The 27254-nt window shown below is 41.5% G+C and overlaps 1 protein-coding gene across 1 annotated transcript in view; it reads left to right on the forward strand.

Moving 5' to 3' along the window:
* Positions 1-27254, forward strand: part of plppr5b (phospholipid phosphatase related 5b) — a 213505-nt gene that overhangs the window by 175926 nt on the left and 10325 nt on the right. The window contains exons 7-8 of the mRNA XM_037079453.1: positions 11580-11756; positions 22263-22397. Coding sequence (XP_036935348.1) covers positions 11580-11756; positions 22263-22397 — 312 coding nt within the window. The remainder of the gene's footprint in view (positions 1-11579; positions 11757-22262; positions 22398-27254) is intronic.

The following is a 27254-nucleotide window of genomic DNA, read 5'->3' on the forward strand; positions in this document are numbered from 1 at the left end:
ACCATCTCCTAACAGTCCTGGTGGTCACAGGCAGCCGCTGAACTTGAGGCTTATACAGGGGTTGCAGATGGATGAGGTTGTGATCTGACCTTCCAAGTGGAGGAAGGGCAGTGGAGCTGTATCCCTCCTTAACATTGGTGTACAGCAGGTCCAGTGTCCTGTTTTCCCTGGTGGGACAGTCCACAAACTGCTTGAAGGTGGGCAGTGTTGCAGCCAGAGTGACATGGTTGAAGTCCCCAGATATCGCGATGAATGCGTCTGGGTGACGTGTCTGTAGTCCCGCGATGACAGTGTGTGTGACGTCACACGCGAGCGCAGCATTTGCCATCGGAGGGATGTAAACAACCAGGAAGATCACGTGTGAGAACTCTCGCGGCAGATAATATGGCCGCAGACTCACGGCCAGCAGTTCAATGTCCAGGCTGAAGATTGCTGAAGACCCTCTATGTGCCTTATGTCCAGTGTGGGCACAGGGCACATATATTCAAATGATGTGGGACTGCATTCCTGTAAGTTTATTCTGGAACAATGTTGCATCAAAGCTATCTACCTTAATTCATGTTATGGGGCCTGTAACTGTGAGTACATTGATTCTGAATGACCTTTCTACCCTTAAACTTTCTAAAATCCAAAAATGATTGCAACTCGTTGGAAACCACCTCACTCTTTGTCTGTCAATTCCTGATTCCTCTCCTTTTTGGACATGGCATACGTGGAACTCTCCACAGCTCAGTTATTGGCGCTTCTGAGAAAACTGTAGAAACCTGGCTCAGTATTATTAAATCTTTGAAAGATATGCTGTAAACTAAAGCCTCATGCCTTTCTGCTCTAGCCAAAGTTGATTAGTCCTTTTTCATCATATCTCTTTTTTAGTGCCCATCTGTTTTTGTCATGTATGTCTGTGTATTGTGTCTTCGAGGTCCGCCATAAATGTACTGGTGGGTGTGTACTTTTGCCATGTTGTTTTTCATTTTGTTTGTTATTTGGACCTCTGTTGTCTGATTTGTTTTCTCCCTCTCCCTTTGGCATACCGTATCCTAGGGCACGTTCCTATGTCTTAGGAATATTCTTTTTGTATGTAAAAAGGCTGCCATTTCATGGTATACTTATGTTTCTATGAGGGGCCGTTAGGGACGTTATTCAGGTTTACCTCTCACAAATACATGTGAAATGCTCTTATACACACTACTGAAACACTCTCACATAAACAACTGAAAGATTATTCACTCACATACTACTAAAATGCTCTCACACATAAAAGTGAATGCTCTTATATACACTACTGAAACGCTCTCATACATACAAGTGACTGAAACACTCTCATACACACTACTGTAACGCTCTAATACACACTACTAAAAAGATTTCATACATACAAGTAAAACACTCTCACACATGCACTTCTGAAACACTCACACACACTACTGAAACACTCTTACATATACCACTGAAACGCTCTCATAAATACAATTGAAAAGCTCTCATACACACTACTGAAATGATCTCACACACTACTGAAATGCTCTCACATACACTACTGAAGTGTTCTAATACATACAAGCGAAACACTCTCATACACACTACTGAAATGCTCTCATACATCCAAGGGAAACGCTCTCAAACACGCTACTGAAACACTCTCACACACACTACTGAAATGCTCTCACTACTTTTGCCATGTTGTTTGTTATTTTCTCCCCACCTTGTCTCTCTGGTTTGTTATTTGGACCTCCCATGCACATTTTATTCATTCATTTTAATTGAATGTTGCTTTTGTTGTCTGATTTGTTTCCTCCCTCTCCCTTTTTCATACCGTATCCTAGGGCACATTCCTATGTCTTAGGAATATTGGTTTTGTATGTGAAAAGGCTGCCATTTCATGGTATACTTATGTTTTGAAATGTGAAACACTCTCACATACACTACTGAAGCGCTCTCATACATACACACATACAAGTGAAACGCTCTCACATACACTACTGTACACTACTCTCATACGCATATTTTGCATAAACTACTAAAAAGCCTTACCACATATTAGTAAAATGTGCTCATGTACACAGCTGAAATCCTCTGATATAGAATTGTAAACTATAACAGTTCAGTAGTAAATATGAAAATTACAGTTAAACAGGAAGACTCCACACAGGGAAGTGCATGTGCTTTTGCTGAGTTCTTCAAGTCCTTCAACCCTTGCTTCAACCACAATGTATGTTCATCTGATATTCTTAATTTTTCAAATCCAAGCTTCATTTTTTGAAGTGGGAGGCAATGAGGAGGATGCTGTCGGTTTTTTTTGTTTTTTTTTTAACTAGTGCTCTGCAATGCATTGAGATGCTACAAAGACAGGAGTCTGACAGTTTCCACAAGGAGAGGCTTTGTAGAGAGCTTAATGAGCATTCTTGAACTCCATCTGCATTTCATACTTTGTGTGATGATAGGGATGTCAGAAACCTTCTAGGATCATTGTATAGATGCTTTTGAAACTTTCTGCATGAACATTATGCCAGACAGAGATCCACTGAAGAGACCACAAATTTGGCACCTCCAACAACTTTGACTGGCCAGCCAGGATGGCCCAGATACAGCATAGCCACTGAACAGATTTCTCACTGTGTGTCCATCAGTATGTCATGGCAGAGAATTGCATCATGCTTTGGAATTAGTCGAAGGACACTATACAGACACAAACGTCTGGGAGTTGAGCCATTAAGGTATTCTGTATTTTCAAATCAAGACTTGGACAGAGTTGTAACTCAATTGCTACATAAAACTCCAAATGCAGGTGAAGCATACATACTTGGAGGCCTGAGATTGTGTGGCTTGAGGATGCAGTGCTGGTGGGTCAGACAGAGCCTGCCTCAAGTGGATCCTATTGGGTGATCATTTAGATGTAGTTTTGCTATACATAGAAGAGTCTATAGTGTTCATGCCCCTAACCAATTATGGTAAGTAAATGTTATGTATAGGAAACCAAGTACATATATACATTTGTATGTGGAGCTAATGACACACATAGTGTAAGCACACACACACACAGACACGGCAACCAAAAGCCGGTCAGGTGGTGGATGGTCTTTCATGGTTGTGTGGATGGATTCAGCCAGACTATTATATACTTACGGTGCTTGTCCAACAACAGAGCCTCAACCATCTTGTCATTATTTCTAGGAGAAGTGCAGAACTTTGGCTTGCCCTTAAGGGTCAGATGTGATCATGGTATAGAAAATATAAATGTTGTCCGTTTTATGTTGGGAAGAAGAGGATTGAACAGTGTTATTACAGGTGTATCAGTGCACAACCAAAAGATTGAGAGACTATGGGCAGAACGCAATAGAGTTGTATCTAGCCACTTTATAAATATCTTTAACTTCATGGAGGAATAGGATGTACTGCATTCACTGAATGAATTACATTTATTTTGTCTGCATTATGTTTATTTACCAAGGATTGAAAGAGCAGTAACAGAATTCAACCAATCAACCATCAATCAACACAAAGGGGCAGACACCACCAAGGGCCATTACCTGAACTTCAAACCAATAGCAATGTTGTAATTCCAGACATAGATGTAACCATTAATGAGACCACAATAAACATTATTCAACAAGTGAAACCACTTGAAAATGACAGGAACCATGGAGTAGATGTTTTTTCTTCACTTCTGCACTTTCTTCAGTGAATAACATGGGAGTTATGTTAAGGTTTTTAAATGTTTTCTTCACTTGTGCAGTGTACTCTGTGAATTAAAGTTCTGTTAAAACATTGTAAAACATTTTATGAAAAATATATGAGCATGATAAACATTTCTTCAAGGAAACAAACATTCAAAGACAGGATAAAAGAGACAAACAGAGACTTAGGCAGAGGGAGAAACAGTCAGACACATCAGAGAGGCAAACAGACCAATAGACAAATAAGAGACAGAAAGTGAGTCACAGTAAGGGATACAGAGCATATGTTCAGCTTAACTGTTTAAATTTAATCTGTTCAAACAAGTACATGTTAAAAGAAAGTTTGGCAAGAATATGAACTGTGCTGCTAACATTAATGTAAATATGTTTTAAAACATAGGCTGACTGAGTCAACTGAATTGTGGTAACTATATAGAATACCTCAGTTGTATTGCATACAGCATTCAGAAATGAAACTAACCATCTTGTTTTAAACTTTTTTTCAGAAAACAGACTGAGACAAGCAGAGACGTAGAGACAGAGAAGTGAGAAACAGACTGAAAAAAACGTTTCGAGTTTTCAGAGCATGACATGTCCATGCCCTGCCAAACCCATATGTGTTTCAGTCAAACTTCTCCTTGAACACTTGGTAAGACATATGTGGATGTATACCGTGGACCGGTACTTTTTGGTACTGGCTCCTAATGGGTCAGTACCAGGGTACCGTTAAGATTCTGGACAAACGGTACTGTTATCGGTACTTTACTGGCTTTGTTACAGCAATCAAACACACCGCACTCCCTTAGCTTCATGTACTTGACCTCCTGTCTGCTCGGTGCTAAATTCAGCTGACTTGCTGCATCGTGCTCTGGCATCCACCAGATTTTATATCTGGTCCTGGTCCTGGTCATGTATTGAGGAGTATTTATAATTGCATAGTTTCTGTTCTGTTGAAGCTTTATCATTACCTTGTGGTAATAAAAAAAGAAGGTTGAATCTTTTGACATCTTGTAAAGTCTTTATTTTTTAAACTCAAATTACATGTTGTAGTATCGATAAGAGTATCGATAAGTATCGGTACCGATAAGGAGTATTGGTATCAGTATCGTATCAATAAAATCCTAACGATATCCATCCCTAGACATATGTAGGGGCAACTTGATGCAGTTAACACGTGTTGGCAAGAGGGAACATTGATGTAGAGAAGCCATCATCACCTTTGTGAATGAATTGGACAGAAGTTGTTGGACAGAAGTTGGGGAAAAGCCGATAGGCGATACCACAGATGCTCCAGTTGTGAAGGCCAAATCTTCCCCAGTTTGGATGGACCTTCTTCTTCTGTAAAAACAAAAATATCAGTGGTAGTTGGTCCAATTAATATGTTTGTGAATCATCTCCAAAGCAATTAAAATCAGCTGATACTGAATAAATTGTCCAGTAAGAGTATTTTACTTCTCATAACCAAAGCGTCTTGCCTCTTATAGCAATTAATTTACAACAGGGCTTTCATCTTTCAACATTTGCAGGTTGCATTTTGATAATGTTACGTCTACCAAGAGAATACATTTAATCTGTAATGCTTGTTGTACAGAAATGTTTTGAGAGAAGAATGAAACAAAAAAAACAGATGCTTCAGTTTATGTGACCATTAAACCTTTAATTACCTTCTGCATCTTGGAGATAGCCCCTCCAGAAAGTAACAACCATCTCCTCAGCAGCTCACTTGTTGCTTCCTTCTGGAGAGAGACGAATGCTGAAAAGATCATCCACCTGGTCAGCAGTTAGTGTGTTTCACTCATAGCAGAACAGGGGTGGAAAGCTTTCTGGATGTCACCGTATTTGGTCCAGAACCCCAAGAGTTTTCAGTTCTTCACCGAATCTGTACAAAAACAACACGGAATAATTGTATAATCCATAATTCACTTGTACACTGTCAAATTGTCCCTTGGTTTCACACAAACATAATAGATTTTGTGAAGCTAGTCTTACACCTTGTTGGTCAATGGTTAAAATGATTACTCCTTTTTGGTATTGAGCTGACTGTACAACAACTAACACTGAATACCTTTGAAATGAACCTTGAACCTTGTGGATGACCTGAAACATGACAATGTCTTGTACGAGAAGATCCCCAGACACTAGTAGTCTATATACTACAGAATGCCTAGAGGTCCCCTAACGTTTTTTTTCCACACATTGCTACAATGTGATACACAAGGAAAATATGCTTTGCTGTTGTCCATTGAATAGTGGTGGCATTCAAATTACAACATATGGAACAATTGGGCTGATACTCTTTTTCAAAATGGAAAACAACAAGAGAACCTTTAAATGTAAACTAATTCTAATGAAGTATATCATTTAAAAGCTATCAACTGACTCTTTGATTGATGACCAGGGCCATGGTTGACACAAACAAATAAGAGCTAGGTCTAAAACATGAGTAGAAAAGTGAACTGCCATATAATATGCATGCCAAGGATGATGTACATTTCAAATAAGTCAATCTAATGAATTAAACAAAATAATTTTGCTAGGTCCAGTGTGAAAAATACTAACTTTTCCTTTTCAGTGCGACTATCCAAATTCAGTCACTATGGATGCATTTCTTAGCAAAACTGGATTGTATAGTACAATACATGTGCCACAAGATAACAGTAACCAAATTTCAAGGGCCATATGGGAATGTTGCAAGTCAAAGTTTTCCACAACACATTCCTGCAAATGTTTCACAATACAAGATGTATTGAGAGAAAGGGTTTCAATCTGATGAAACTGTAGAGGGGGTTTAATTGAAAACAGATACAGAAAGTGCTGAGTTTGAATTCACCACATAATGCAGTAATTTTAACAGGGCAAATGGGGAAAAATCAACCAGTTATGCTTAAAGCCCTGCCTCTAAAACAAGCCCACTTTATAAAAGCCTGATACCTTCTGAAGTTGAGGTAAGCAAATGCCCCTGTCACTATTTGAGGAAATTCATTAAGACACGCTACTACATGAAACCATGGGATTTCCAGTATAATATTAAATAAACAGTAAATCACTTCAAAAGCTATAAGTTGCATATCAAAATCACTATCAATTAAAGCCAGGCTTTACCAGTACTGTCAAGAGCCAAGTTCTTGCTGTTTTCTTTTCCCTCAAAAATGGGTGTCCTGGCAATATTCTCCATCAGCAGCCTTAAGAATTCCCTTCTTGGTCCTCCTAAATCAACTCCTTCTTCATTTCTCCCCATGAATTTTACACAGATCATCAAGTTGGGGTCGTAGGATACCCTCCCAGGTAGCAGAACAATTTATATTAAATTTGCACTGCCGTTTTGTGCTTTGTTTTGCTTGACAGTTCCAGCAGTATCTCTTGGACCAGGACCTTTTCTGTACTATAAACACAAAATCAAAAATGAATGATCAGACAACAACTTGTATTTTGTGAACTTGTTGGTTTTAAGCAACATTTACCATTTAATCCAAAACGTGGATGTGATAATGGAAGGGATAAAGGATTCATCAATTATGAGATCATTCTTGAGAGTTATCCTTAACTCTCAAGCTCACATACTACGTCTGTGCTACTCACATTTGACTCTCCATACTGGCAATCATGGCTTGGTTTAATTCCTTATCATCTGAAGAGTCAGGCAGAAGAGTAGCCACAAGTGTCAAATATGAAGCATAGTGATCATGATCAGTTCTACCAGGGTTCCTGTCACCGTTTGCGAGGCAGCCTCCATCATCACCACTGGTGCCAGGGTTCCCATCTCCTTTTGCAAGGTAGGCTCCATCATCACCACTGGCACCAGGCTTTCCATCACCTCTTGCAAGGCAGCCTTCATCATCACAACTAGTGCCAGACTTCCCATCACCTCTTGCAAGGCAGCCTTCATCATGACCACTACTGCTGACGATGTGATTGATCAGTACTAGTGCCAGGTTTGCCATCTTCATCATGACTGCTAGTACTGGGATACTCATTACTCCTCATTACTCTACACCTGGTAGCAGCCCTGGTGGTGCAATTACTGCTCATGTCTGTGTGAATCTGAGGGGTCCAACTGGACTCTTTGGTGGTGGTGTCTGAAAGGAGGATGCTGTGCAAACTGCATTGTATCCTGGACAACAACATTCACCCTCTCAATCAGGTGCTAAACTCACACAGCAGCACCTTCAGCAGCAGACTCATCCCACCCCGATGTAACACGGAGCGCCTGAGGAAGTCTTTTCTCCCTCAGGCCATCAGACTGTTTAATGCATCCACCTCTGGTCACGGGAGGGACAGTGGAGACACTGTCACCTGAGCCAAATCAAATCAATATCATTCCCTATCACTTCCATCACTTATTGAGTGTGCACTGGACCTTGTAAATCTCCTGCACTGGACTTAGTAAATTGCTGCTATTTCATGCTGCTGCTAAATTTACTATTTTTTTCACTTTATACCACTTGTCACTTTATTCAATCTTATTGTGTACTTTTTATTTCAGTTTTATGCTGCTCACTGTCGGATTGCATTCTGTGTACTTAGTAACTTGTTTATTTATTACTTTACCATTATTTATTACTTTTGTATTCCTTTCTCACTTTGTTTTACTACTGTTGCACGACAATTTCCCTCGGGATAAATAAAGTTTTCTTGAATCTTGAAAACTTCAAAACAAACATCATTGCTGCTCTTAGTTGCACGCATGTGTAATGTTGATCTGGTAGCAATGGAAGAGCAGTCATTTTACTAAAATATACTAAAAGGTTACTTGATGGTCTCACTTCTCACATTGGTTATAAAGACCTTGTGAATTAGCATAGCATTCAGCTCCTGACCACCCTGGAGCTTAGGGGACACCAGCTTATTTCCACAAGCCATGAGAAACTGGAGGCTAGAAAGAAGATGGGGATATTACAATAACAGCAAAAGCTTTAGGCTATGTAGCACAACAGTGTGTTGTACACTCGTTGTTAGTCATTGTCGTTGTTACTGTGTGTGTGTAGGGGTGCCACATTGGCTTCTTGCTTCAATTAACTGTGTGACTGAATCAAGTAGATTTAAATATTGTAGGCTGTGGACAGGGCATGGAAGGTCATAATTTGTCAACCGAAGTGTCAATCAAAAGGTCAGAGTTCAGCAGCCACCCTGAAATAGGACTGGTCTTTCTGAGTGATAATGTAATGTAGAAAGGGAATATATACCAAACAGTCATTCCTTTATGCTGAGACATATAGGAAATGAGCAAAAACAAAATAGGAGATATACATAAAAGGTATTTTCATGTATGATCAGATCAGTATTGCTAAAGTACTTGACTTAAAAGTTCAAATGGTGATGAAGGATTTTTTTTAATCACAGCAGTAATATGCAGTTAAAGTCATTGGTAAATGTATTATTGCTTCAGTGTGGGGCCGAAAATAACTGAAGATTTACAGACTGTAACAGTCTGTAACAAGAGACAACAGTAACAACAGTCAGCAATGTTAGTTTAAGAGTATTCAAGCAAACAACCAATATGGCCAAATAACAACATCAGATTATGCTTGGTGCAACAGTAGAGCTGAAATTACTTTTAACGGATGGACTTTTAATGGAAGTGATGAAGAAACATTCAGTAAATGAAAGTTAGGCTTTGAAGAGAGATATACAGTATAGTAGACATGTGAATTGATATTCTTTTAGGTGAGCTTTAGTTACATTTCAGTAGATAAAACATGCTGCAGCTTAGCTGCTTAGTCAGCTTTCACACACCAGATGAAAAACAGCTACTACCTGCTGACATACCGCCACGTGATTCACATTCCCATACGTTACCATAGCAACAACGCTACAACACTACAAACAATACTAGCTGGCACCTACATGCACCTTATTCGACAGTATACCTATCTGGGTCCCCTGCAAGACAAGTTTGCAGTAGATCTGAGACTCTTAGGACCAGAAACCCTCTGTCACTATAGTGAGGGCTCAATCTCCCACTTGTTTGTAGTGGAAACACAAACAGCTGTCAAACACAAACTGTCACTACCATGCCATGTTGTGTTGCGTTGTGTTACGTTATGTTACATTATGTTAAGTTGGATTAAACTGTAATTTAGACATAAAATAATATATATATAATTACCTTTTCCTCCTCCTACCTGATGTCCAAGGGCTGAAGCATTGCGCTTGATAACGCGGCGCACACTCTCTCCAGACTGGGGATACAGTTGGCAGTGACATGCTGCTGTGCTGTCTGGAGGGGAAAAGCGACGCTATGTGACTGGCCAGCGTGTCGCGGCTTGGAGATGCAACGGTCGGTTGCTGCCACAACATCAACACGTGAACCACCTTGTGAATTGCGCATTTTTGTTGACTGGAAGCCCTTCAGGTTTTACTGAACCTCCTTCCATTTTGACTGACTTGCCTTCCGTTTTAAGTGAAATTCTCTCACACATTATAGTGAAGTATTTTCACGATATACTAAAAAGAATTCATGTTACACTGACATTTAACCATGAACAGAAATCACAAATCACAAATCATCATGTAGAACACTTTAATGCTATTATTTAAACAACTGGAGAGACTGTGTACAAACTGATGTATGAGTCTGAGAACATTTTAATAAATCTGAGTAGAATAGAATAGAATAGAATAGAATAGAATAGAATAGAATTACTAGTAGTGAGTCTGTTGGTGTTGCTGGCTCCGATGCTGTTTCCCCACCAAACCACAGTAAAGAAAAGTACACTGGCCACCAAAGACTGATAAACGATCTCTAACATCTTGCTGCACACACTGAAGGATTTCAGCTTCCTCTGGAAGTATAGTATGCTTATCTCCTTCTTGTAAACAGCTTCAGTGTTAGATCTCCAGTCCAGTCTGTGGTTGATGGTAACACCAAGTTACTTGTAATCCTCCACCGCCTCTACATCCCTTCCCAGAATGCACAGTGGTTGGGGAACCGTCTTCCTCTTCTTCCTAAAATCTATCACATCTCTCTGGTCTTGCTGATGTTCAGCCACAGGTGATTCTGTCCAGTCCACTCCACAAAGTTGTCCACCAGTGCCCTGTACCCCTCCTCCTGTACCTCACTTATACACCAAACTACAGCCATGTCGTTAGAAAACCTCTGAGGATGAGACAACCTGGTGTTGTACTGAAAGTCAGTGGTGTATAAGGTGAACAGGAAAGGAGACAGTACAGTCCCCTGTAGAGCTCCTGTATCACTAACCACCACATCAGACAGGACACTGCCCATGTGGACAAACTATGGCCTGCCTTTCAGGTATTCAGTAATTCAGGAGATCATTGTGTTGTTGACACCAATCATCTGCAGCTTCTTCCCCAGTAGCAGTGGCTGAATAGTGTTAAAAGCACTGGAGAAATCAAAGGATGTAATTCTCACAGTGCCTCTTCCACCATCCAGGTGCAAATGGGCTCGTTGCAGCAGGTAGATGACAGAATTTCAGTAGTGTGTGTGAGTGCGTTTCAGTAGTGTGTATGAGAGCGTTTCAGTAGTATGTGTGAGAGTGTCTTTCAGTAGTTTGTGTGAGAGCATTTCTGTAGTGTGTGTGAGAGCATTTCAGTAGTGTGTATGAGAGTGTTTCATTAGTGTGTATGAGAGCATTTCAGTAGTGTGTACGAGAGTGTTTCAGTTGTGTGTATGAGAGTGTTTCACTTGTATGTGTGAGAGCGTTTTAGTAGTGTGTGTGAGTGAATAATTTTTCATTTGTATATGTGAGAGTGTTTCAGTAGCGTATATAAAATCATTTCACATGTGTTTGTGAGAGGTCATTCTGAATAATGTCCCTAATGGCCCTTAATAGTTTTGTATGATCTTATTTATTGAATGAAATAAAAACAATTCTGATTGCAACAACAAACAAAAAAGAAGAAGAGTTCTGATGATCTAATCCTTGCATTCCTCTTCTCTGGCAGATGTATGTGACGTGCACGGTGCAGGCAAAGGGCACTCGTCTGGCCAAGCCAGTGCTGTCTCTCGGGCTTATGTGTCTGGCATTTCTCACCGGTCTCAATCGCGTGGCTGAATATCGAAACCACTGGTCAGATGTCATCGCAGGCTTCATCATCGGCACTGCTATCGCCACTTTCCTGGTGAGACTCATTGTGTGTTTACGTAGGACAGAGGTATTTAGATATGGGGAATGTTTAGAAGACATACACAGTCTTTTTCAGCTTTTGATGTACTTCATATGCTATGCACGCATACAGAAGAGGATACGGAATTTCTCAGTTGACCAGGCAGTTAATTTTACATACACATTTACATTTGCTGCAAGGTAAAGGCTGCACTCTGCCGCACTGTCAATCTTAAAGGGAGGTTTAATATTCCTTCTTTCCCAAAAAGCCGCCACTGAGGTAGGCATAAATGTGATGTGATGTGAAGCACGAAGTTGGGTGTGAACAGTGACGTACAACATAATATCGGAAGAAATGTGGTGACACTTGATAGATTTACTTAATAATAGACCTGTGGCCCATATTCCTGCTTCCTCAGTCAAACACACGGCGATGTTAAACCCCCCGCTATTAAAGGAAGCGTGCAGTGGAGCGCCTCGTGTTAGCTGCCTCAAGCAACAGACAGCTAACAAGAAGCAGGTCGAATTTGTCTTCAAAATAAGAGCTTTACATTGCACCCCATCGGAGTTTAGAACTGGGTTCCTAGCAGGGGGGCAAGCTGACAGCTAGAGACCGAGGAGACACAAGTCTCTCCCAGATCACAGCGGCTTTCCAGTTGCTCATCTTGACATCTGCGGATGAAGTCATGAACTGCTATCCTATCCATCTTCACTGTAACACCAGAGCACTACTGTTTACCTTCAACATGCCTTGCAATCGCACCATGCCTGTTTAGAAGTGCATTGAAAAGGGTTCGGGCTCAAACTGTGTCACGTGGCACAGCGTAGCGTTCTGTATGTTTTGTAATCAGATTCACTGGTATGGCAGTATATTAAAATTCATAACAAAAATATACACCGGTATTCAGTGTGAACTGGTATACCGCCCAGCACTACGAGGATGGTTCTCAGCCCAGAACTGACCCCATTTACCTTTGGGGTGGATACAGTAATTTTTTTCTCACTTTCTTTAACATTTAATTTATTTGCCCTGGTATAATGGACTGTTACAAATATCTGGGGGTCCATATTGACAATAAACTAGACTGGACAGCCAACATCAATGCCCTTGTCTCCAGCGTCATCTTCTACGCTGTGGTGTGCTGGGGCAGCAGGGCTAAGACAGCCGATGCCAACAGGCTGGATAAGCTCATCAGGAGAGCTGGCTCTGTCCTGGGAGTTGAACTGCAGTCTCTGGCAGAGGTGTCTGAGCAGAGGATGCTGAGGAAGCTGCTCAACATCCTGGACAATACATCGCACCCCCTGCATGCAACACTGGACTCCTACTGCAGCACCTTCAGTCGCAGACTGAGAGCACCGAGGTGCTCCACAGAACGCCACAGGAGATCCTTTCTCCCTGTGGCCATCAAACTTTTTAACTCTTCCCCCTTCTCCATATAGAACAATGATAATATCCCTGCACGTCCACAAACACTTTAAGCTGCTGATTCGCACCTTATCTGCTATTACATGTCAATAGCTCATGTATCTTTTTTTTTATAGTTGCAATTTACTTTTATTTCATTGTATTTTTTATATTATATTTTTTATTTCTATTTGATTTGATTTATACTGTTTCCTTGTACTGCAACCCTGGCACAGCAATTTCCTTCGGGATTAATAAAGTCCTTATCTTATCTTATCTTATAATGGACTAGGTCCTGATGAAAAAAAAATCTGGCATGTTTAGGTGGCTTATAACTGTGAATGGGAACAATTTGATAGAGGTAGAAATTTTGATTTCGAGTGGATTTATACGTTCTATTTAAAATTTAAAAGGGACTGTTTTGCCTTAGTGGAGGCATGCACTCTACTATTTCTGTTCTGTTCTAATTCTAGTTTTCATTGTGCAATTAATTTTCCAAGCAACATGAAACCTGCAGTGTGGAACTTTTGTCTCCTCCTTCTGGCAGTGAAAGTAATTACACAAACACTGTCGACACCTGGCAATAGTGTAATTCCAGTGTTGTAAGTGTAGGATATCTTGCCTCAAGAACAGCATAAATCCTGAGGCTGTCCGTGACTTTAACTCTGATGCATGCATGATCACTTGTAGCTGCAGAACAGACATTAGCAAATAATATAACTTGTGCCTGAATGTATAACAGTTTCTGTTGATCTTATTATATATATTTGTGTGTTGTCTCTCATGTGTTTCTAAGAACTGCACTGAGTTGTGTTACCTCAGCTGTGTTGACAACACAATACACTTTTGAATGTAAATTTTGAACTAGCACCAAACACAAGTCGCACAGGAATGTCAGTGGTATTGCAAGTATTTGGTCAAAAAGAAAATACTTGGGAAAATTAGAAATGCGTCTTTGTGTGGTGCTTTTCATACTGAAAAGTAGCTCAAAGTGCCTTTCATGAAAAAGAGAAACAGCCAATAAAATCAAGAAAAGAAAATTAGAAGAACCCAACCCTCCCACCCCCACAGACATGCACAGAGACATACACAAATACATACACATTCATACACACACTCACACATATGCACATAGACACACAGACTCACACACTCACACCCACACATACACTAGCTGTCAGTAGAGAGAGACATGGCTGGGCAGTGAGACCTGAGGCATGGAGGAAGCTACATTTGGGAGGCCAACCACACTGAGAGAGATCCCGGTCCAAGGCTACAGGGAGCGCCACCACAGGGACTATACCAACCCAACCACGGTGCGGAGCCCTCTAGCTACCCGGGCCGAAACCGTCCATGGGACAGCACCCCCAGTGGCCAGACCAGAGACAACTCCCAGTCTGGCAGGCCCCCATGAGGAAACACTGGAGCTAAAAACTGACAGTCTAAAACAGTAAAATAAAGCATGAAAGCATAGAGGCTAAAAACATGAGTGATTAAAACAGTAAAAAAGGATAAAGGATACAGGTGCTCTGATTAGCACAGCATGAAAGGAATTAAGAAGAATTTAAAAAATCAATTAAAAGCCTGGTTAAAAAGGTGGGTCTTTTTAAAAACCTCTACAGTCTCCGCAACCCTGAGGTTCTCCGGCAGACTGTTCCACAGTCGGGGGCCATAATAACTGAAAGCCTCCTCCCCGTGCTTTTTAGAACTAACCTGTGGTATAGTCAAAATGCTAGTGCCAGAGGACCTCAGGGTCCACCGGGGCTGATTAAGTAAAAGCAGGTCAGATAAATTAGAAGGCTCAAGACTGTTAAGACACTGAAAAAAATAGTAAAGAACCTTAAATTCAATCCTGAAACGCATGGGGAGCCAATGCAGTGACTTTGAAACCAGTTTAATGTGCTCCCGCCCTCTGGATTTTGTCAGCACTCGTGCAGCTGAGTTTTGTAATAATTGTAAAATCAAAATGCTCTTTTTGGGACGTCCAGAGAGCAGGGCATTACAGTAGTCCAAGCAACAAGAGATAAAAGCATGCATCAGCACCTCCGTGCTGGCCTGAGAGAGAAACGGGCGGACTCTGGCTATATTCTTAAGATGGTAAAAACCTGTCTTTGTTATATTTTTGATGTGTGGAATAAAACTGAGCTCAGAGTCAAAAATCACACCCAGTGTTTTTTTTTTTTACAGATTGTGATGGTTTAAAATCCTTTAACTTTGGTAAAGGTTTCTCTTTCTGGCCTTCAGGACCCATGAGGAAAACCTCTGTTTTGTCCTGGTTGAGCTGTAGGAAATTTGCTGCCATGATGCCTGATATCGAAAATGCAGTTAAAAAGGACATCAGTAGGCCCTGTGTCATCAGGAGACACAGCGATGTACAGTTGTGTATCGTCAACATAACTATGGAAGCTGATGACATCCCCAAGGGGAAGCATGTAAAGATTGAAAAGAGCTGGACCTAAAATCGATCCTTGGGGAAGCCCACACTTTATTTTGTGCGTTTCTGAGGAATGTATCCATAACTACAAAAAAGTGTCGATTTCTGAGGTAAGAGACGAACCAGTTAAGAACAGCACCAGAGAGGCCGACCAGGTTCCGCAGTCTATTTAATAAAATGTGATGGTCTACTGCATCGAAGGTGATGGTTAGGTCCAGTAGTACCAAGACTGTGAGTTTATGGTTATCTAAGTTGCACCTGATGTTGTTTAAAATCTTTAAAAGGGCTGTCTCGGTCCTGTGGTTCCTCTCTAAAATGTTGCTTGTGATTAAAAAATCATCTACTTGATCAAAAAGTAGTTTGTCCAAAATTTTACTTAAAAACAGAAAGTTGCATACAGGCCAATAATTATTAAAGATGCTGGGGTCTAAGTTGCTCTTCTTCAGAAGGGGCTTCACCACTGCCATTTTAAAGGAGGCGGGGAAGACACCCGTCTGAAGAGAGCAGTTCACCATATATAACAGCTGATCCTCAAAGAATCCACAAAGTGTTTCAAAAAACGGTGTGGGAATTGGGTCTAATCGGCAGGTTGTGGGCTTTACTTGGGAGAAGACTCGACCAAGTGTCCTCGCATCAACCAGGGCGAAACTCTCCAGTGTTTCCTCAGGTAAAATCAATGATCCTGATGTGTCGACATTTAAAATCTGTTAAGGTAAAAGACTTGGTCTGATGTCATTTATTTTACTTCTGAAGTGGTCTGCAAAGTCCTCGAAAAGGGCGTCAGTTGGTGATTTCGAGGATTTATTCAAATTTGTGTTTGTTAAAAGGTCAATTGTGGAGAAGAGAAATTTTTGGTTGTTTTTATGTTCATTGATGATTTTTTTGGAAATGGGAGTTTCTTGCCTGTTTGACTGCATTATTATAGGTTTTGAGGTGTCCACGTATTTCTGTCTTGTATTAATGGTTTTTATTATAAGTTGAGATAAAGAGTCCAGCAGTGATTTTATTTTATGGTTAAAACTGTCAACAATAAAATCACATGGTGCTGGTAAAATTTCTGCAGGAGTGCTCAGTTAAATCTGGATAAAATTTGCAGCCACTTCAGAAGTTAGGTAGTGTTTCCTTACTGTTCTCACTGTTCTCACTGGGGCCTCCCGCTGGTTAAAACTGGTGATTGTAAAAAAACACACAAAAATGGTCAGACACAGCCAGGTCCACAGCAGAGGGTGCACCAATAGACAGGCCATAGGTTATGACCAGGCCCCTGCTTTGCACTGAGAGCTAGCTTGTCTGTGCATGAATGTAGCTCGTACAGAGAGGGGACTCGTCAGTGGAGATTGAAGCTGTTTCCGAAATAGTCATGATGGAGAACTTGTCTGATGTCGAAGTGGAAGACATCAACGACAAACCTTTTGAATTCCTTTTGAAATCGATCATCACTGACGCTCTGCTCTGCTCTCCTTTCCTCTCTGTACTCTGCTAGCTCTCAGTGCTTTCAAGTGTTAAATTTCACTCATACTTGAGTACAATTTACACAATGTAATCTACTTTGCTACTGTTAAAATCAAAGGTCGCTACTGAGTACGCCCACATTTTTAATCAATATTCAAACCTTTCATCTGCATCTTTGTAGCCACTAAGGCTGCTCGATCAGGACCGTGCCAGGAAAGGACAACTCTGCTGCAGCAGCAGGCACATGTTTCTAGAGGTAACTAACATACCGACACAGTGGAGTAGAGAGTAATTTATAGACTGAAAATTTGGAGACAAAGAAGCCAAAATGGAGACAGATGACTACAATGTCAACAGTGAAAATGGTGAAGCAAGAGGACGAGTGTCCATGGCCGTACCTGGAGGAATGATAGATGACAACATCTAGATGCAGTGCAAACTTTGTTTGACCTCTACGGTGATATCAGTTTACAAGACCTCAGTGTCTAATCTCCAAAAAACACACTGAGGTTTAAGGTAAGAGGTTTTACAACTATACTTGTATGATATTGCTTTCTTATTTTTCATGTGTGTTAAGGTTATTGGTTTGGCTAAGGTAAATCTGCAAAGATATTGTCACTGCCAGTGGTTGCCCTGATATTAAAATAAGATGCAGCTAGCTAACATGTGCGCGTGCCTGCTTGCATAATTGAGCTACAATTCTTAGAAATGTTTTATCTTAATATTTGGACAACCACCGTCATTACAATAAATTAAATCTTTAGTCATTTAACACTCACAGGCCTACATTCAGCAGGCCTATATTTGGTGCTAGAGTGATGATATGTTATATAAAACTAGAACACAAAATGCATCCATTGAAAATAAACCATGTCATGTTAGCTTGTCTGTAAGGGGGTAAATAGTACTCCAAATGGCTAACGTTTAGCATGGAAAACAGGGCATGAGCAAAGGGTCTCTTGTTCTCTTACTTCAAGATACCTGAATGAAAATGTTTTCGTATGATAAGCGTTACCCCATTACAGACACATCCACTTCACTCTAATCCCTTGCAGTTTTGTGCAAAACCCATGCAGTTATTTTGCATGTGGCATTTATGTAATTGTATAGTTGGATAAATTGGGGCTGACTGCAATGAGTCAGTGAACCCAATGTATTCATGTGTGTGTCACCTGTTTACACTCTTGCCTCATAATAGCAGTAATTACACTGTGTAAGGAGAGCTGGTTTTGATTAAAACACCTGGCACACAGTGCTGAGCTGCATCTCAAAGTTAATCTTCAGGTTCCCAGCTTTCCATTGACGTATAGCATTACACTGATGTATCAGTTGATTAATCATTGGCCTGATATTGGTCTATCACAGTGATATGGATTTTAATCAGTATTGGCTTATATGTTGCCTGATATGAATTTGTTTTAACAAAACATAATGTGGATTGTTTTTATTTGATAGTAGCATTTTTTTGTGTATTTGATCCATTTTCTTAATTTAGTTTCGTTATATACATATATGTTTTGCTCTCTTTGTTTTTTTAGGACCTGACTGATACTGGATTTTTGATGAGAGAGTTGAGAGAGTTGGCTGCAGCTGCAGTCCTCTTTCCTAGAGGCTGGTAAGGCCAATTTTTTTAAAGAGTCATATGATCCCATTTTTGTGTATTGTTATGTTTGAACACATGTATAAGTGACTATACTTAATAACATCTCAGTCATGGCTCACCTAATAGGTGTCACTTATTGGTGGTCTGTCCTTGATACCAAAGAATCCTGAGAATTAGCTGATTTAAGTTTGTGTGTTCAGGACTATTGAACTACTACTACTAAATTGCGTTTTCTATTTGCAATTAGAGCCTTGATACATCAAACAACATCTTGAAACGACGGAGCATGAGAGTGAGGATCAGCAAAGAGAGTCGTCTGATGAAGATGATTTCTTCTCCAGACCAATCTCCAGAAAGCTGCAAAGTCCGATTGGGCTTGATGGTTATCTTGCTTGTGCCACAGACACCATGGAACTGCTGCACTCCTTCTCAGCCATTAAGAAGCTCTCTCTCATGCTGAACACAACTCTACCTTCCTCTGCTGCATGTGAATGACTTTTTAGCTGTGCTGGTCTACAATTCACAGCCAAACAAAGCCAGATAGACTCTGTTAACTTAGAAAACCAGCTCCTGCTGAAACTGAACAAAAGGTTCAGAAAGTGAAGTGTGACAGAAATGCTAGTATGCCTAAGAGTCCATCCATTCCATCCATCTTCTTCCGCTTATCCAGGGCCAGGTCGCGGGGGCAGCTGCCTGAGCAGGGACATCCAGACCTCCCTCTCCCTGGACACTTCCTCCAGCACTTCCGGGAGGATCCCAAGGCATTCCCAGGCCAGCCGAGCAACACAGTCACTCCAGCATGTCCTGGGTCTTCTTCTGGGTCTCCTCCCAGCGGGACATGCCAGGAACACCTCCTGAGGGAGGCGTCCCGGGGGCATCTGAATTAGATGCCCGAGTGATCTCAGCTGGCTCGTCTCGATGTGTAGGAGCAGCGGCTCTACTCTTTAAAGGAAAATCATTTTGGCCGCTTGTATCTGGGATCTTATACTTTTGGTTTGACCCAAAGTTCATGGCCATAGGTGAGGGTAGGAACGTAGATTGACCGGTAAATCAAGAGCTTTGAATATATCTATATTGAATATTGAATCGGAACACACCCTCCAGTCCCCCTTTTTGAATAGGGGGACCACCACCCCGGTCTGCCAGTCCACACTGTCCCCGACTGCCACGCGATGTTGCAGAGATGTGTCAGCCAAGACAGCCCCACAACATCCAGAGACTTGAGGTACTCAGGGTGGATCTCATCCACCCCCAGTACCTTGCCACTGAGGAGCTTCTGGACTACCTCAGTGACTTTGGCTTTCTATGGAAGGCGTATCAGTGGGATTGAGGAGATCCTCGAAGTATTCGTTTCACCGTCCGACAATATCCCCAGTTGCGGTCAACAGCTCCCCACCTCCACTGTAAGAAGTGTTGGTGGAGGACTGCTTCCCCATCCTGAGGCGCTGGATGGTTTGCCAGAATTTCTTCAAGGCCGACCAGTAGTCCTCCTCCATGGCCTCCCCGAACTTCTCCCAGACCAGAGTTTTTGCTTCCGTGACCGCCCGTGCTGATGCACGCTTGGCCTGTCGGTACCCGTCAGCTGCCTCAGGAGTCTCCTGGGCCAACTAGACTCGATAGGACTCCTTCTTCAGCTTGACAGCATCCCTTACTTCCGGAGTCCACCACCGGGTTCAGGGATTGCCGCCATGACAGACCCCGGAGACCTTACGGCCACAGCTCCGGACAGCCGCGTCAACAATGGAAGTGGAGAACATGGTCCAGTCAGACTCAATGTCCCCAGCCTCCCTCGGGATCTGGTCAAAGCTCTCCCGGAGGTGGGAGTTGAAGACCTTCCTGACAGAGGGTTCCGCCAGATGTTCCCAGCAGACCCTCATGATGCATTTGGGTCTGTCCAGCTTCCTCCCCTGCCAGCGGATCCAACTCACCACCAGGTGGTGAGAAGTTGACAGCTCAGCCCCTCTCTTCACCCGAGGGTCCAAGACATATGGCCAGAGGTCAGATGACAGGACCACAAAGTTGATCATTGACCTCCGTCCAATGGCATTCTGGTGCCAAGACACCCTTATGCCTGAACATGGTGTTTGTTATGGACAAACTGTGACTAGCACAGAAGTCCTGTAACAAAACACCACTTGGGTTCAGATCGGGGAGGCCGTTTGTCCCAATCACACCCCTCCAGGTAACACTGTCGCTGCCCACATGAGTGTTGAAGTCCCCCAGCAGAACAACGGAATCCCCGGTTGGAGCACTCTCCAGTGCCCCTCCAAGGGCCTCCAAGAAGGTCAGGTACTCTGCACTGCTGTTCGGCCCGTAAGCCGAGACAATAGTGAGAGGCCTATCCCTGACCCGAAGGTGCAGGGAAGCAATCCTCTCATTCACCGGGGTGAACTCAAACACATGGCGGCTGAACTGGGGAGCTATAAGCAAGTCCACACCAGCTCACCGCCTCTCACTGCGGGCAACTCCAGAATAGAAGAGAGTCCTTAGTGTAATTATTCTATACAATGTTTGCCTGATAAATGTGCTTTTAAAATAGATATTTTATAAAGGTGAATCAAATTGAATGCCTGCTATTGACGATGCGATAAAACAACCACTGGTTAAAAAGTAATTAATACTCAGAGTAGTTTTTGAGAAGAGTACTTTGTACTTTTACTTAAGTATTTTTCAACACCAGTACTTTTACTTTTACAATTTAAGCAGTGTAACAGTACTTGTACTTGAGTACAAATTTTCAGTACCTTTTCCACCTCTGGTTTTAAGTCTTGAGATATAAACTCGTAAATGCATTGTATTAAAAAAGAAGAAATGGATTAACATTAGGATACAAACTGACATTTGGGAACAGGAATAGAGCTAAATACACAACTCTGTGTTATGATGTTTGTGAGTCACTTTAATAATTAAGTCTCTTATCTTTGTTTGTACAATCTGTCTTGTGTTATTGTCTTCTGTGATGGAATGGCATTTTTGGTCAAATAAGATTAGGATTATTAAAACTTAAAGCAACAATATGCAGTAATTTGTATTTTGTGTGATTTGTGGTGAACACAATTGCCAGTTTTTGTAGGATATAATGTAACGTAAAGTGTGAAAACAAAACTATGCATGTTATAACAATGTTATACCTGGAAAACATAGGAAAACATAATGGTCAAGCATTTTTCTTATGTGGCAGCCAAAGTTTACACAGGTGATGCACAAGTGAGCCTTGTGAGCCTCCTGGTCCTTGTGTATGTTATATAATGGGCTGAACAAGACTTGACAGTGCTCAGGCAACCAGAGGTCTAGGTATCTCTTCTCTATTCAGCCAGCTTCAAATTAGTTATTTCAATTCAAACCTCAAAGCCACATTTTGCTCGTATGAGTGGAGCTCATGCATCACCCACATCCCTCATCACTACAGTGTACCCCCAGGAAGAAGTCAATAAACACATATGTGACCTACATACTCGGGTTACTCTCTTAATCCAACCAACCACTCAGGAATCAGTTTCTGAAATTCAGTTATGCAAACATCTGTGTCCTCTGCTGGAAACTTGTCTGTGTGTGTGTGTATGTGTATGTATATGTGTTCCATTTTTATTCATGCATGTATCAAATTTGGTGTGTGTGTGTTCTGTAGGTGGTGTGCGTGGTCCACAACTTCAAAGGCAAGTTACTGCTAAGTGAAGAGTCATCAGCAGAGCAGCGACCCAACACAGCCATTCTGAACATGGGCCGAATGGAGAGTCCTCTGGAGAAGTACATCGCTTCACAGGTTAGTGCAGTACAACACAACACAACATAACATAACACAACACATCTGCACTCAGATACACATCTTTGTATGCCTTAAATAAAGTCTGAACACCTGTTCATACTGAAAGACTGTAAACTCTGAGTAACCCTTTAGATAAAGATGTTTTGAACAATTTAAAGGCTAGTAATGTAATGGAGCTGATGGTAAATGATATCCTTACTAGTCTTCAGATTTATAATGTGAAGATGACCATGCTGTCAGTCATGTAGTAAAAGTTAATGGTAACTCACTAAGATTTTAAATAAACAGATCTATTTGAGTCACAAAACACAACGGTAACTTTTGCATTAAAATCGTCACATTATAAATCTTTTCTCACACAATTTCTCCCATTAGTCCAAATTAAGGATACATGTAGCAGACATTTTAATGACACTACAAACACACACACTGCTGCTGCTGTAGGAGACGGATGATGAAGAAGAAGAGCATGGCTACATTAAGGGGCGCCTCCTGGCCTTCCTACGCTGGCTGCAGAGCTTCGACTGGTTCCAGCGACTCAGAAGCAAAAGGCAACAAGCGATGAAATGATTTACAGCCTGACCTATGCCAAATCTCTGCACACATCTCAACTGTACATTTATTTTTATTCCACATTTAAATTAAACTGATACTACTGGCTGATATTGTTCTGCAGATCTGCTCCAGCTTCTGTCCTATCTTAAGTCTGCCACATTCTGTAAGAAGGAAAATATGCTATCACAAGTTGGCATATCTTTTATAAGGTTAATGTACGTACCTCTGTCAAGATTCTGCCACATTTAGGCCTTTGAACAAGTGACTGTTGCCATTGTTGAGTCAAACAAGCTTAGCATGCATTGTGCTTAAATGCAGGAGCCATTTTCTGTGACATTATGATCCCTCTCATTCACATGTCTTAGAGAAGCAATTTGTAAACTTGTAAACAAATGAATCAACATTATCAACAGAGTAAGAAAGAACAAGAGTACTGATGTTGTGCACAAGGGGGCGGGGGGGAGCCAAAACGTGCACTAAAGTGCCCTCTTGTGAGCCAAAAAAACATGCTTAAGTGCCCTCTTGGTTGGCAAAACACAGTAAACTGCCCCCTTGGCTGGTTAAAATATGATAAACTGCCCTCTTGGGAGCCAAAACACGCACTAAAGTGCCCTCTTGGGAGCCAAACTGCGCGCTGAAATGCCCTCTTGGGAGCCAAAACACACGCTAAAGTGCCCTTCTTTTCGCTCCTGCCCTTCAAAAAGTCTGCATACGCCACCGATGTTCTGTCAAAGACTATGTATTATGAGATTAAGTGAGCATGCTAACCAGCTAGCCGTGCCCTGTCCTGTCTCCTAATACCACTTTGTTCCTCGAGAGGTGTGATAGCCCGTGTAGTTAGCTGGGAGATATCAAAGTAGTGAGTTCTCTATTCGGTTTAATTAGTCAACAAAATAAACACACAAAATGTCCACAAAGGAATTATTGTTATATCATTTTGAAACATTTTTTTTTCTAATTTTCTATTTTAAAGGTCCCATATTATGAAAAACACATTTTCTCTGGTCTCTGAGCCTACCAACTCTCAGAAGGAGGATCGCAAACAGTTCTTGCATGGTCTCTGCAGCCCACCCACTGGTAAAACAAGGCCTGTTCAGATTTAGTGCCTTTCATTACATAACGAAAGGAGTCATTTTCATAGGCAGGCCTCCTCTGCGCGGTGATAGGAGATATCCAAGAGGGGGGTGTTCATCCCCAAGGTGAAGTTCAGTGTGTCCAATGGTAAGATAGCAGTGTTTCGCAATGTCGTCGGTCAGAGTTAGACACGCAAATCGCTCTTTTGTTGGTTGTTAAAATCAACATAAGTGCCTGTATTCTGCCCCAGCTACAGAAGAACAGAAGAGACAGTGGTTGTGTTTCATTTTTGATGACAATGTGCCAGCCGCAGTTCGTGTTAGCATGTATGTGTCTGCTAACCACTTCACATCAGACTGCTTCAGTAATGAGGGTCAGTACAAAGCTGGGTTTGCCTCGACCTTTTGCACTGACCCTCATAAAAGGATCAGTCCCACCCATACTGGACCCAGCAACTGCACCCGCGCCACGTTACCATAGTATTTACAGTTGCCTACGAGTATGATGAAGTCAGCTGGAAATTGGCTAACTAGTTAGCTCTGCTTTGGTCTTCTATGCAATGGTGTTTAAAGCAAGTTTAATGTTAATAATATTACAAGGGAGCTTGGTTGTCACAGTAAAAACTCTGGAAACGTGCAGACTGGAGACAGATGATGCAAACAGTGTCCCAGAGCTTGGAGACTGCGTTGGAGACAAAAACAGCTTTCGCTATCTGTTAGCCATTAATTACGTGGAAGTAAATGTAACAACACATAGAACAAGCTAATATTATTCAGACACTCTAAGCATTCTAAAACGTCCTGCTGCAGCCGCAGAGTCTGTGCTTCTTCAGGAACCTCTCCTTCTGGGTCAGATTCTGCATCAAATTGGTATGGTTGAACCATTTCGGCGAGTCATAGCGATACATCCACCATAAAACTTTAGCGCATGCTACTGCTAGCGCAAACGGCATCATCTCCCTGAGAGGGGCATGTGGCAGGTGTTGTCAGATGGAGCTCATTAGCGCTTAAAGGTGCAGGCACAGAAACAGCCTGCTCTCAGCAGAGCTCACTTGAGTGACTTTTAGACAGCTGAAATTCAGGACCACAGTGTGTTGTTGGACCTCTGTCAGCTGTGTGCAATTGATGAAAAACAGTATAATATGGGACCTTAAACAGAAAAATACAGCCATATGAATACAACCGTTGGCCATGTCCAGCAGTCTGAATTCAAGTTTATCTCTCTAATTGCCCTGTTAAGTCACAGTAAAACAAACTACATCCAACTCGACAAACAAAAGGAATCTCACCAACACAGTCTTGGTTTATCTTTCCTGGTGTGGTCCAAATAAATCCTCATTTCACAGAGTATGATGTGTACATTTTATGGCTCACTGCTGATGCCTAACTCTAACTCACTGTTATCACACTACACACCTCTACAGTACTGTTCCCACCTGCCATGTCTTCTTGTCCCCAAGTCATCATCACAGTAGCTGGGTTCAGTCCCAGTCTAGTGTCCAGCTGTATTCACTGAGCCTGGTCGAGCTGGACCTAGATGCCCAACCACCCGTCAGCTTTTAGAGTCACTTAGCTCCAAAGCTAACTAAGCCACCTGCAGACAGCTGCTATCGCTACAGCCAAGCTACAGCAAAGATTTTGGTGAGCAATGGTTAGTAGCTATGCTGCCCCCTATAAATTTGGAGCTACCTGTGAATTCTAACCATTTTAACCATCTTTAATGGTATATTAAAGCTGCTATGAGTGATATCATTTTATTAAAATAAGTGTTAAATGGCTCATTATTCCAACAGTAATCAGTGTTATAGGGTGATTGGTCACTATCACATGTCTCCGTCCCATGCTCATTCAGTAAAAAGAAATGTATTTTCTGGTATCCCTGCCCACACTCGTGAACACTCGGGAAGCAAAATCCTCCTGTTTGCTGCTACCTTTGCTGATTTCCACTTCAAGTTCATGTGGGGACGATAGAGGAGGAGGAGAAGAGGGAGATGATTGCTAACTGTAAAACAAACAGGAAGTTAGCTAAAACGATGACAGCGCTTACAGCAGCTTTAATGACAGGGACCCTTAATATGGAGACTTTGTTGCAGTTATGTTTTGAAATGCAGTGGTTGTATTTCGGGGACTAAACAGGACAGCGCGTGAGAGATGTATCTGTTCCTTTTTTCTGGACTGCAGCACTCTAAAACATGCCACCATTAGAGGGACCAGTATGATGCACAGTATGAAGCACCATGAGGCAGGACATGATACACACATGCATGAAGCTTTCATTCTGAAAGCTTTATTCTACAAGAAATAATACCTGGCTTACCCAGAATTTCCCAATGCTGAGTTAAATCCAGATCATCCATCCCATGTGTGTATATTTAAAAAACACTGAACATGAATTAGTGAACAACATCAACAAGACGAACACTGGTAGTTTTATTGAATATGAATGTCTCTCTGAGGACATATGATTGAAAAAAGCACTGATGTGGTTCATTGATTCCTACATAGGACTCTATGGACAAGTACTTATTAAGACTGCATACATTCAGTGACATGTTCTAACATACACAACATAACACAATATCAGCCAGTAGTGTCATATGTAAAATATGTCTCTTGGTATGTAAGGATGATTGTGGTTTATAAATTGGGTCTATTTTTGTCAGTTAAGCCATTGGTTCTGTTGGTGTCCAACACTGTATTCATCACTGTAACAGCTGAGACAAACAGACGACAGACAAAGACAAAAAGCTATTTTTCTATATAGAGCTGTCATCCATCATTCCTATCAGCTCAGAAAACACTGCAATCACCAAGTTAATTAGTGATGGTGACATCACTGAAAAGGACTCAGGGAGGACGAGAAACACAAGTGGTGCTATAATCCATCACAGTTTACACTTCCTGTACCTTCTGTAGTTGTTCACAAAGTTCTTATTCTTTAATGTTCCCTTCAATCTTTATTTATACAGAGTATGACATCAAGACAGAGATACTTATGTATAATAGATAGATAGACAGATAGACAGATAGATAGATAGATAGATAGATAGATAGATAGATAGATAGATAGATAGATAGACGGATAGATTTTGTGATACTAGCATCTGTGTGCAGTTGTGCATTTTTTTAAAGGGATATTCCAGTGTAAGTTTAATCCTTGGTCTAACACACTGTGCCACTGAGTAAGACCCCCCGATTGCAAGGCATGTTGAGGGAAAGCAGTAGT

Source organism: Acanthopagrus latus, chromosome 19 (assembly GCF_904848185.1).
Source record: "Acanthopagrus latus isolate v.2019 chromosome 19, fAcaLat1.1, whole genome shotgun sequence".
NCBI classification, from domain to species: domain Eukaryota; kingdom Metazoa; phylum Chordata; class Actinopteri; order Spariformes; family Sparidae; genus Acanthopagrus; species Acanthopagrus latus.